The sequence below is a fragment of the Oncorhynchus kisutch genome, linkage group LG11 (assembly GCF_002021735.2).
Source record: "Oncorhynchus kisutch isolate 150728-3 linkage group LG11, Okis_V2, whole genome shotgun sequence".
Taxonomy (NCBI): Eukaryota; Metazoa; Chordata; class Actinopteri; order Salmoniformes; family Salmonidae; genus Oncorhynchus; species Oncorhynchus kisutch.
In genome coordinates, this window is record NC_034184.2 from 39869978 (window position 1) to 39883575 (window position 13598).

The 13598-nt window shown below is 44.4% G+C and overlaps 1 protein-coding gene across 1 annotated transcript in view; it reads right to left on the bottom strand.

The window, feature by feature from the left end:
- LOC109899697 (tetratricopeptide repeat protein 27-like) overlaps nucleotides 1–13598 on the bottom strand; it is a 99773-nt gene that overhangs the window by 77962 nt on the left and 8213 nt on the right. Inside the window, exons 2-4 of the mRNA XM_031835759.1 lie at nucleotides 12755–12935; nucleotides 10745–10873; nucleotides 7355–7492 (exon numbers count right to left, since the gene is read on the bottom strand). Of these exons, the coding sequence (XP_031691619.1) occupies nucleotides 7355–7492; nucleotides 10745–10873; nucleotides 12755–12802 (315 nt within the window). The 5' untranslated portion in view covers nucleotides 12803–12935. The remainder of the gene's footprint in view (nucleotides 1–7354; nucleotides 7493–10744; nucleotides 10874–12754; nucleotides 12936–13598) is intronic.

Sequence of the window (13598 nt, forward strand, 5' to 3'; positions counted from 1 at the left end):
TCCAATTGTTAGTAGTTACGGTCTTGTCTCATCGCTGTAACTCCCGTACGGACTCGGGAGAGGCGAAGGTCGAGAGCCATGCTTCCTCCGAAACACAACACAACCCAACCAAGCCGCACTGCTTCTGAACACAGTGCGCATCCAACCCGGAAGCCAGCCGCACCAATGTGTCGGAGGAAACACCATACACCTCGCAATCTGGTCCACGTGCATGGGCCTCCCGGTCGCAGCCGGCTGTGACAGAGCCTGGGCTCGATCCCAGAGTCTCTGGTGGCATAGCTGGTGGCATAGCTAGACCTTAGACCACCACATAGCATGCCTTAGACCACTGCGCCACCCGGGAGGCCCTTGTTTTGATATTTTAACCTGCGTGTTGTGATCGCGTTTGGTGTCGGGGGACAAAATAAATGTATGCACGATGGCCGGTTTGGATTCCATGTAACAGTGCAGAAACTTCAGGAACCAACTTGTTGGAAAGGTGGCATCCTATGACAGTGCCATGTTGAAAGTCACTGAGCTCTTCAGTAAGGACATTATATTGCCAATGTTTGTCTATGGAGAATTCATGGCTGTGTGCTCGATTTTATACACCTGTCAGCAACGGGTGTGGCTGAAATAGCCAAATCCACTCATTTGAAGGGGTGTCCACATACTTTGTATATATAGTGTAGCAACAGTACAGACAAATGATACCGACGAACCTGCCGTTTCTACTTGTAAAATCACGCAATGCAACTTGACTTGAGCAAATCAGAACCGAGTAGAAAGGAAAAACACCAGCAGCCTTCCTGTTGTAAGGGCCTTGGCTGGCAAATTCTCCCAGTCAAACTGTTTCCTTCTGATTCCTAACTGGGCTGGGTTTCAGTGGGGAGAACAAAAACGTTAGCAGTTTGAGGAAGGGATGTCATCTTGAAGTTGTGTTGCCTAGTTAAATAAAAGTAAATGCATTTAGAGCAGAGGATGTGTCAATGCTGACATGAGCCCTGTTGCTGTGAAATATTTTTCTATTTCTGTGGCCCAGCAAGTCATACTCGAAATCTCCCTAAACTGATTAAGAGCAGTGAGAGAAATAATAAATTGCTCATATATTGGGGCCTGAATCTAATGGAGCATACATGCTGATGGGGAAATAACAGAATGGCAGACTCAGTATAAAAGTTTTATATCTCAGCTCGGTGGGTGCTTCCAGTCTCAACCAATGAGAAATGTCAACATTATGGCTCGAACTGACCGATCTCACTACCGTGACTGTAAAATGTTAACATTCTCTAGAATGTCTCAAGTTTGTGTCAGTCATCAATATCATGATAATGCAAGTAATCAGTCATATCACAACTACATAATCATCTAGATAAAACGGGATTCAAATTGCTACTCAAGTAAAGTGTTTGATGCATTACAGCACTGTGTCAATGGACAAAAGGCTTACAGCCTGGTAAAGGTAACAAACAGCTTGTTATACACCATTTGGGTTTTATCTGATGGGGATATTTTTAACCATCATACATTATCAAGTTCTTTACATACTTTTCTGCTGTCCTGCACAACCTGTTGGTTATCTTTTCTAATAAGTCTTCATTGGGAGTCCTGTGTAGTGTAGGTCCAGAGATCAAAGAGAATAGAATGTGCTTACTGCCGAGTTTTCCTAAAGTGGACTCCTTTTAGTTAAGACCATCAGGAAAATGTACCTGTCTGTCCTCACCCACCCAGCACTTACTGGACCGCTGCAAATGAAATAGTCTCATTTAGAGGAGCAATCTCCACTTTAGCCTGAGCCTGCCTACACAGCCGTTATGATCCCATCCATCCCCTGCCACGATTTGCCTACACACACACACACAAAGACAAGTGCTCACACAAACAGTGAGGCAGAGACAAACATTTTGTAGATTATGTGCTGACATCAAAGCTCCACATCAACCTGCGAAGAACACTGGGGCTCCTCCGCCTCAAAACCACCGCTGACATCAGCCCTCTTCAAAGATAAGGACTTAATTGGAAACGGCAGCTGCATTATTTCTCCTCAACTCTTCAGCGTGTTTATACTGACGCTCAAGTACCTCACGAACGTCCCACTCAAGGCCACCATGACGTAGATGGCCAAAGTGAGAAATTATATTTTCACCTAGCAGTTTAAATTAGCCTCGTTAGAAGAGGTTAATGCCATATGACACTGGATTGCAAACATGCATGAGTAGAAGCAACTTAGTCATACACGCATACCTTTTTTTGTATGGTTGGTCCCGGGAATCAAACCTACTATCATGGCGTTGAAAGTGCCAGGCTCCACCACACTGGGCAACAGTGGACCACACTGGGCTACAGAGGACCACCATATAGGAGTTAGTGAGTGTGTGGGGGAGTATTTAAGTGGAACAACAAACAGGCAAGTAAATATGAGAGAGTGCGCTTTTGTACAAACAGCACAATACATAGATGGGGTCACTCAAAGTACAACTAAATAAATAAAACTACTGTACTAGTGTCTGAACCACCTGAACACACATGACAACCCACTAAGAACCAACATACAATGGTAGAGTTAAGTGCTGATCCAGCGATACAAATGTCCAACTCTCTCTTTTTCAGCTCTCTGACCAAAACATAAAGTGGCAGGGAAAATAACAGCTCAAAGCTTGGTAAGGGTCTCTCTCCTCTCTCTTCCCCCCCCTCTCTTGCATGGCCAAAGGGAGTGAACCATGTAAAAAAAAAAAGCCCATTTGCATGTCAGGGAGGATATCTGCATTCTCATTTGCGATGCACGAAGCCAGCTAATCGCCTCTGTTGCCATATGGTGCTCTGTCTGCTTCCCTGAATCAATATTCCTAGTAATAGACCTCTGGAGTCTAAGGCACTGCATCACAGTGCTAGCTGTGCCACCAGAGATTCTGGGTTCGAGTGTAGGCTCTGTCGCAGCCGGCCGCGACCAGGAGGCCCATGGGGCGGCGCACAATTGGCCCAGCGTCATCCGGATTAGGGAGGGTTTAGCCGGCAGGGCTTTCCTAGTCTCATCGCGCACTAGCAACTCCTGTGGCGGGCCGGGCGCAGCGCACGCTGACCAGGTCACCAGGTGCACTGTGTTTCCTCCGACACATTGGTGCGGCTGGCTTCCGGGTTGGATGGGCATTGTGTCAAGAAGCAGTGCGGCTTGGTTGGATTGTGTTTTGAAAAAAAGGGGTAAAAAAAATATTCCTAGTAAATACATACAGGCAAACACAAAACTCGAACTGGACAAAGATTTTTTTCTTTAATGAGTGACGCCAAGGATATAATGTTGCTCCCAGACCAGGCCCAAACCCCCGTCATTCGCATTTGGAAAAGACGGTGGCGCAAATCTGGGTGACCTGTGAGAGTTCGTCGGCGAGTGGGTAACCCACCTCCACCATCCACTCTATTGGCCAACGTGCAATCACTGGAGAATAAACTGGATGAGCTCTGTTCGAGACTATCCTACCAGGGGACATTATAAACAGCAATGAGACTATCCTACCAGGGGACATTATAAACAGCAATATCTTATGTTTCACCCGAGTCGTGGCTGAACGACGACACTGATAATATACAGTTGGCTGGGTTTTCCGTGCATAGGAAGAGAACAGCTATGTCCGCTAAGACGAAGGGTGGTAGTGTGTGTATTTGTCAACAGCTGGTGCGCAATGTCTAATATTAAGGAAGATTCGAGGTATTGATCGACTGAGTTAGAGTACCTCAATAAGCTGTAGACCACACTACCTATATTTTTCGTAGCCGTCTATTTACCCACACCCCAAACCGATGCTGGCACTAAGACCGCACTCAACAAGCTGTTTAAGGCCATAAGCAAACAAGAAAATGCTCATCCAGAAGCGGTGCTCCTAGTGTCCGGAGACTTTAATGCAGGCAAACTTAAATCCGTTTTACCTCATTTCTACCAGCATGTCACATGTGCAACCACAGGGAGGGGGAAATAAAACAACTCTAGACCACCACAGTGACCGTACATACATATCCCAAACAGAAGCCATGGATTTCAGAGAGCTGCCACTTTCAAGGAGCAGGACACTAATGCGGACGCTTATAAGAAATCCCTCTATGCCCTCCGACGAACCATCGAACTTGCAAAGCGTCAATATAGGACTAAGATTGAATCCTTCTACACCGGCTCTGACGCTCGTCGGATGTGGCAGGGCTTGCAAACTATAAGACTACAAAGAGAAATGCAGCCGCGAGCTGCCCAGTGACACGAGCCTACCAGACGGGCGAAATGCATTTTATGCTCACTTCGAGGCAAGCAACACTGAAGCCTGCATGACAGCACCAGCTGTTCCAGGCGACTGTGTGATCACGCTCTCTGTAGCTGATGTGAGCAAGACCTTTAAACAGGTCAACATTCACAAAGCCGCAGGGCCAGACGGATTACCAGGACGTGCACTCCGAGCATGTGTGGACCAACTGATATTTTCAATCTCACCCTGACCGAGTCTGTAATAGATACATATTTCAAGTGGAGCACCATAGTCGCTGTGCCGGAGGAAAGCAAAGGTAACCTGCCTAAATGACTACCGCCCTGTAGCGCTCACATCGGTAGAAATGAAGTGCTTTGAAAGGATGGTCGTGGCTCATATAAACAGCATCATCCTCCAATTTTCATACCGCCCCAACAGATCACGCAACCGCAATCACACAGCTCTTTCCCATCTGGACAAAAGGAACACCTTTCTGAGAATGTTGTTCATTGACTACAGCTCAGCGTTCAACGCCATAGTACATAGCGCGTCACTAAGCTAAGGACCCTGGGACTAAACACCTCCCTCTGCAACTGGATCCTGGACTTCCTGACGGGCCGCCCCCCAGGTGGTAACGGTAGACAACACATCAGCTACGCTGATCCTCAACACGGGGGCACCTCAGTTGTGTGTGCTTAGTCCCCTCCTGTGCTCACTGTTCATCCACGACTGCGTGACAAAACACGACTCCAACACCATTAAGTTTGCTGACGACAACAATGGTAGGCCTGATCACCGACAACGATGAGACAGCCTATAGGGAGGTGGTCAGAGACCTGGCAGTGTGGTGCCAGGACAACAACTTCTCCCTCAATGTGAGCAAGACAAAAAGAGCTGATTGTGGACTACAGAAAAAGGAGGGCCAAGCACGCCCCCATTCTCATCGACGGTGCTGTAGTGGAGCAGGTTGAGAGCTTCAAGTTCCTTGGTGACCACATCGCCAACAAACTACTATGGTCCAAACACACCAGGACAGTCGTAAAGAGGGCACGACAATGGCTTTCCCCCTCAGGAAACTGAAAAGATTTGGCATGGGTCCCCAGATCCTCAAAAAGTAATACAGCTGCACCATTGAGAGCCTCGTGACCGGTTGCATCAGCACACTGGGATGGCAACTGCGCTGCATCTGACCGTAAGGCGCTACGGAGGGTAGTGCGTACGGTCCAGTACATCAATGGGGGCACGCTTCCTGCTATCTAGGACCTACGTACTACACGGTGTCAGAGGAAGGCCCCAAAAAATTGTCAAAGACTCCAGCCACCCAAGTCATACTGTTCTCTCTGCTATCACACAGCAAGCAGTACCGGTGCACCAAGTCTCCTTAACAGCTTCTACCCCCAATCCATAAGACTGCTGAATAATTAGTCAAATGGCCAACCTCACTATTTGCATTGACCCCCCCTTTGTTTTTACACTGCTGCTACTTGCTGTTTATTAACCATGCATTGTCACTTTACCCCTACCTACATGTACAAATCATCTCAATCACCCTGTACCCCCACACATTGACTCGGTACCAGTACCCCCTATATATAGTCTAGTTATTGCCATTTTATTGTGTTACTAAATAAACTAAAGCAAAAAAAGTAAATACTTTAACTCCATTTTTAAACTGCATTGTTGGTTAAGGTCTTGTGTAAGTAAGCATTTCACGTTAAGGTCTACATCTGATTTGATGACACGCAGATAAGTAGTGCAGCCCAATCTCTCATCCTCTCTTTATGACTGGGATGGAAGAGGTGGAGAAGCTGGGTGACAATAAGACTTTACAGAGGGATGGAGTTGGCAGCGGACAGTGTGCCCTTGAGTTAAAAAACAGTTAGCTGTTGAACTCCCAGATGTTCGCAGAAGGTGGTTGTAATTCATTCATTTCTCTCATTAGCATTTTAAAGGCTGAATGGTAGGGGGATGAGGTCCCAAGCAGAGTACGGCGGTACGCGCACGTCTCAACTGTAATAGTAGGATCACTAGAATGGAGCTTATCAGCAAACTACACATTGCAGCATGTAGTATTTTGTAGGTATCAGTAATACTAAAATAGCCTCCGTTATAGCATGATCTTAGGATGTTGTGGTGAACTTCTGAAACTCAAAGGCAGCCAATACGCAGTTACATAAATAATATTTAGCCATTACGGCTCTAAAATATACATATATACACAGTACCAGTCAAAAGTTAGTACACACATACTTATTCAAGGGTTACTTTATTTTGTACATCGTACAGTAATAGTGAAAACATCAAAACTATGAAATAACACATATGGACTCATGTAGCAAACAATGTCACCAGCAAAGCACCCCCACACCATCACCACATCCTCTAATGCTTCACGGTGTGAAATACACATGCAGAGATTCGTTCACCTACTCTGCATTTCACAAAGACACGGCGGTTGGAACAAAAAAAATCTACAATTTGGACTCCAGACCAAAGGACAGATTTCCACCAGTCTAATGTCCATTGCTCGTGTTTCTTAGCCAAAGCAGGTCTCTTCTTATTGGTGTCCTTTAGTAGTGGTTTCTTTGCAGCAATTCGACCATGAAGGCCTGATTTCAAAGTCTCCTCTGAACAGTTGATGCTGAGATAGGTCTGTTACTTCAACTCTGAAGCATTTATTTGGGCTGCAATTTCTGTGGCTGGGAACTCTAATGAACTTATCCTCTGCAGCAGAGGTGACTCCTGTGGTGGTCCTCATGAGAGCCAGTTTCATCATAGCGCTTGATGGTTTTTGCGACTGCATGTTCAAAGTTCTTGAAATTTCCCCAATTGACAGACCTTCATGTCTTAAAGTAATGATGGACTGTTGTTTCTCTTTGCTTATTTCAGCACTTCTTGACATAATATGGACTTGGTCTTTTACCAAATAGGGCTATCTTCTGTATTCCACCCCTACCTTATCACAATACAACTGATTGACTCAAACATATTAAGGAAAGAAATTCCCGAAATTAACTAAATTCTTCAATGTAGAAAATAGTAGAAATTAAACATTTTAAAAACCTGGAATGAGTAAGTGTTTCCAAACTTTTGACTGGTATTGTATATATATTTTTTTTTTTTGGGGGGGGGGGGTGATTATGTCTTACCTGAAGGCTGTCCAGCTTGATAGCACAGTTGACCAGTTTGACGCTGGCTAGCAGCAGGAAGGAGTTCCACACCAGTCTGTACACAGACTCTCCATCCAGTAGAAGACTGCCGAGCAGGGCTGAGGTCAGGGCCCCAGGCTGGGAAGTAGAGCGATATGACAGAGGGGACCAAGACTGGCATATGGTTGAGGAAAAGATCAAGGATATGTTGTGGCTCTGCTGCCCTGTCCCCTGAAGTGACGCCTGAAATGGCAGCTCTATGTAGGTAATGAAGGGAAAGGAGATATGAATGTTTTAATAAATTAGGCTACAAGTGAGGATTTCCTACACTGGACAACTTTTTGTTGTTTGATAAATCATGAATAATCTGCCCCCACACCCAAAAAAGTAATTACATTAAGGGGAGAACATGGTTATTTATATTCAATAAAATTCACAAGTTGATTTAAAACCTGTTTAACCCTTTTTAATGGTTGTCTTAAAGGATTTGTCCAAAATCGTGCGACAAAACATTTTTCCTGTCCTTGCATTTATGGCAGTGTAAGTTGTCGTTATACATTATCATACATGAATCAGTTAAATTAGACATTGAACCATGGATCTAGCTGTTGGATCTACATGGACATGGATGTTGGATCTACAGCTAGACATGGCTCTAGCTGTTGGACAGTATTTTTGTATAGAGATCTCAGAAATTCAGTTTAACTACTGAACATTTCGTGAGAACCCTGTTTAAAGGATGTATAGTCCTAAGACTGTTGTATAGGTGGAGTTAAAGGCCGATTTGCACATTCACCTTTATTCCTCTAAGTGTGGAACTGCAAAAAAAGTTTCAAACCCTTTAGAAAATGTAGATACCAATGTCACACATTGGCCCCATTATTTATAGATAGACCCACATACCCAGACAAATGTCTTGATTGGTACCTGTGCTTCCAGTCCACTACTTTGAACAAGCAATATTTGTCCTTTATGTGCTCACCACCTCAACTTTTTTTTGACAATGCAGTGGCACATTAGTGAAGGCACGCACTTGAGTTGTTCTCCCTAATCCCCAGGCCATAATGCATAAATGGAAAAGATCAACTTACGAGGGTCCTCTACACGACAAGGCAGATAAATCACAGCCAGGAAAATTATTTGACTGTAGAATCACTCTCTCGTCTGTTGTAATATGTGATTAAGTCCACCAATCAGGTGTCTCCACCAGGCGCAGGAGGAAACTTCTCTCCTCACCTAGGGCGGGGCGATATGGCCAAAATATCACATCGTGGTATTTTTAAAATTTGACAGTATTTGACGTTATTTTTTGTTTTTGATTAGTAAAAGTTCCAAATTTGCTTCATGAATAGTGTGTGACCCTAGGGTGGCAACACATACAGTGGGGCAAAAAAGTATTTAGTCAGCCACCAATTGTGCAAGTTCTCCCACTTAAAAAGATGAGGCCTGTAATTTATCATAGGTACACTTCAACGATGACAGACAAAATGCCGGAAAATAAATCCAGAAAATCACATTGTAGGATTTTTTATGAATTTATTTGCAAATTATGGTGGAAAATAAGTATTTGGTCAATAACAAAAGTTTCTCAATACTTTGTTATATACCCTTTGTTGGCAATGACAGAGGTCAAACGTTTTCTGTAAGTCTTCACAAGGTTTTCACACACTGTTGCTGTTATTTTGGCCCATTCCTCCATGCAGATCTCCTCTAGAGCAGTGATGTTTTGGGGTTGTTGCTGGGCAACACGGACTTTCAACTCCCTCCAAAGATTTTCTATGGGGTTGAGATCTGGAGACTGGCTAGGCCACTCCAGGACCTTGAAATGTTTCTTACGAAGCCACTCCTTCGTTGCCCGGGCGGTGTGTTTGGGATCATTGTCATGCTGAAAGACCCAGCCACGTTTCATCTTCAATGCCCTTGCTGATGGAAGGAGGCTTTCACTCAAAACCTCACAATATATGGCCCCATTCATTATTTCCTTTACACGGATCAGTCGTCCTGGTCCCTTTGCAGAAAAACAGCCCCAAAGCATGATGTTTCCACCCCCATGCTTCACAGTAGGTATGGTGTTCTTTGGATGCAACTCTGCATTCTTTGTCCTCCAAACACGACGAGTTGAGTTTTTAACCAAAAAGTTGTATTTTAGTTTCATCTGACCATATGACATTCTCCCAATCTTCTTCTGGATCGTCCAAATGCTCTCTAGCAAACTTCAGACAGGCCTGGACATGTACTGGCTTAAGCAAGGGGACACGTCTGGCACTGCAGGATTTGAGTCCCTGGCGGCGTAGTGTGTTACTGATGGCAGGCTTTGTTAATTTGGTCCCAGCTCTCTGCAGGTCATTCACTAGGTCCCCCCGTGTGGTTCTGGGATTTTTGCTCACCGTTCTTGTGATCATTTTGACCCCACGGGGTGAGATCTTGCATGGAGCCCCAGATCGAGGAAGATTATCAGTGGTCTTGTATGTCTTCCATTTCCTAATAATTGCTCCCACAGTTGATTTCTTCAAACCAAGCTGCTTACCAATTGCAGATCCAGTCTTCCCAGCCTGGTGCAGGTCTACAATTTTGTTCCTGGTGTCCTTTGACAGCTCTTTGGTCTTGGCCATAGTGGAGTTTCAGGTGTGACTGTTTGAGGTTGTGGACAGGTGTCTTTTATACTGATAACAAGTTCAAACAGGTGCCATTAATACAGGTAACAAGTGGAGGACAGAGGAGCCTCTTAATGAAGAAGTTACAGGTCTGTGAGAGCCAAAAATCTTGCTTGTTTGTAGGTGACCAAATACTTATTTTCCACCATAATTTGCAAATAAATTCATTAAAAATGCTACAATGTGATTTTCTGGATTATTTTTTATCATTTTGTCTGTCATAGTTGAAATGTACTTATGATGAAAATTACAGGCCTCATCTTTTTAAGTGGGAGAACTTGCACAATTGGTGGCTGACTAAATACTTTTTTGCCCCACTGTATATTCTAAATTATTTCAATGGGTTCTTCTCCACTGGGATGTGATTCTGACAGTGTGATGAATGGTGAGGACCGAGGGGGACAGGCCCTAGTAATTAACCTTCTCTTGTGTCCCAATAATGCAGGGTTGAGGATAGGGCTGGGCGGTATATCGTATTTGACTATATACCGGTATTTTTGCACAGTCTGTTTGGGTTTTTACTTTACCCTCTATAGCGGTATTTTAATGTTTGGTTTGTTAAATGTGATCGTTTTATACTGTTATAAAATAATTTCCATCAATTTCTGCATTTTCTGCACTCATTTGAGATCATTTCCACACTGCCACGATATAGGCAAAAACGCTAGGCCTTATTTTTTTACCAAAAGTTGCAATTTAGATAAACACTTGGGTGAACATAGGGGTGTAACTGTACCTCAGTGAATGAGGATAGCAGGGCCTGGGCCAGCAGGTCAGGGACATGGATGGTGACAGCGGGACCTGTCCAGTTACTCTGACAAGGAGGTGAAGGCTGGCGACCGCCTGGGCCAACAGGGCAATCTCCCTGAGAGAGAGAAGAAAAAGAAAGTCACAATGAGTAGGAATAGGAAAAGATAGGAGCTACAAGAAAAAGAACAATGGAGGGAAAGTACAGGACACAGAACTACTAGACAATAGAAAAACACAGAAACAAAACAGAGAAGGAGCAATAGAAAAGTGAGGGGACAAAATAAATGGAGAGCTCGGAGAATTGTCAAACGAGGCTTCCCAAAAGAGCGAACACAAGCTCAGTACAGAGATGAAAGAGAATTCATACTGAACAAAAATATAAAAGCGCAACATGTAAAGTGTTGGTCCCATGTTTCATGAGCAGAAATAAAAGATCCCAGAAATGTTCCATATGCACAAAAAATGTATTTCTCAAAAAAATAATTTGTTTACATCACTGTTAGTGAGCATTTATCTTTTGCCAAGATAATCCATTCACCTGGCAGGTGTGGCATATTGAGGAGCTGTCACAGATATTTTTCAAGTTGAGGGAGCGTGCAATTGTCATGCTGACTGCAGGAATGGCCACCAGAGCTGTTGCTAGTAAATGTAATGTTATTTTCTTTACCATAAACCTCCAACGTCGTTTTAGAGAATTTAGCAGTATGTCCAACCGGCCTCACAACCGCAGACCACGTGTAACCACGCCAGCCCATGACCTCCACATCCGGCATCTTCAACGGTGGGATGCTGAGGAGTATTTCTGTCTGTAATAAATCCCTTTTATGGAAAAAAAAGAAGTCAATTCTGATTTGCTGGGCCTGGCCCTCTATGCCCTGCCAGGGGCCTAATTAGCTTTTTTAAAATTGACTGATTTCCTTATATGAACTGTAACCCAGTCAAAACTTTTTAAATTGTTGCATGTTGTGTTTCTATATTTATTCATTATTTTAGCAGGCGCTCTAATACAGAGTGACTTACAGGAGCAATTAGGTTGTCTTGCTCAAGGGCACATCGGCAGATTATTTTACCTAGTCGGCTCGGAGATTCAAACCAGCGACCTTTCGGTTACTGGCCCAACGCTCTTAACCACTAGGCTACCTGCCGCTTAACGAAACGAGTAAAGATACGCCCATTTGATTTCCACACCGCGAGTCAGGCCGTCAGCCTTCCAAAGTGGATATGGCCGGCTGCTCCAATCCTCACAGCAGGACTCATTCAATAAGATGTCTGGTGTAACCAGGCACAGGTTGGGGGCAAAGAGGAACAAGAACAACGCTGCTTCCCATCTACCCATCTTAAAGCCATGCATACATACTGTACACACAGGCTCCTCTGACACATGTAGTTGACTACAATCGCTGTAAGAAAAATGGGAGAGCGATAGAGGATTGAAAGCTTCTGATACGGAGTGTAGCGACGCTTGCTGTAATACCCATTCTTCCACAGGCATCCCCATGGGAGAGAAGGAGATGTGAAGCTGTCCTTATTAAAAATGTATAATTCATGGCAGCAGGAAGCTCCACTCGGCACCATTCTGCGAGAAGCATCAGCCCATGCCTGGTAATTCCCCTACCCCTTCACCCAATAAAAAAAACTGGCACAACATTCCTGCCGTCAAGAACTTAACTGTGGTGGGCCTCCATTTTGAGGCGTCACCTGGCAGCACAGCTTGGCCTAAACTCAGGTCTAAATCAAGGCATGAGGTATTGTTTTCAAGATGAAGTCACAGATAGTTTTATTCATTCATAGTGATGTACACTTTTTTTTTTTTATACGTGGGCTTGCGTTGAAAGGATAGTAAATCTTATTTAAAATAAACACTAAATGCAGTGGTCACCAACTCTGGTCCTGGGGAGCTACAGGGTGTGCAGGCTTTTACCCCAACACTAAAACACTTGATTCAATGAATTAAATAACAGTAACATTGAATAAGGCATCAGCATGAAATCCCTACCCAGATATTGTTTCTGCCCGTCAGCCTTGTCCTCCTCTGTGCTGTCATCGAGGTAGGCCAGGACCCGTCTCTTCAGGTAGGCATCAATGGCATCTCCTCCACCCAGCAGGGGCAGGACCTGAGGACTCAGCAGCACCGCCTCAAAGTCCCGTTCAAATGGACTGCAGCACGGGACCCACCTCTGGAAAAGGAATAAGCAGTGAGACACACAAGAAGCTGACAAAGTAACATCTTCAGAGAGGTGTTTTCTGTGTGTGCGCATCTGTGATAATGGGTGGATCAAATATGATAGACCATGTAAAAAGAAAGTTGTTAGTTCATCTGACACCATCACAATTTTGCTATTGTGTGTCCATTGTTTTTACTTATTTTAATGACACACACACACACAAATATACACTACTCAAAAAAATTAAAGGGAACACTTAAACAACACAATGTAACTCCAAGTCAATCACACTTCTGTGAAATCAAACTGTCTACTTAGGGAGCAACACTGATTGACAAATTGCACATGCTGTTGTGCAAATGGACTAGAGAACAGGTGGAAATTATAGGCAATTAGCAAGACATCCCCAATAAAGGAGTGGTTCTGCAGGTGGGGACCACAGACCACTTCTCAGTTCCTATGCTTCCTGGCTGATGTTTTGGTCACTTTTGAATGCTGGCGGTCCTTTCACTCTAGTGGTAGCATGAGACGGAGTCTACAACCTACACAAGTGGCTCAGGTAGTGCAGCTCATCCAGGATGGCACATCAATGCGAGCTGTGGCAAGAAGGTTTGCTGTGTCTGTCAGCGTAGTGTCCAGAGCATGGAGGCGCTACCAGGAGACAGGCCAGTACAT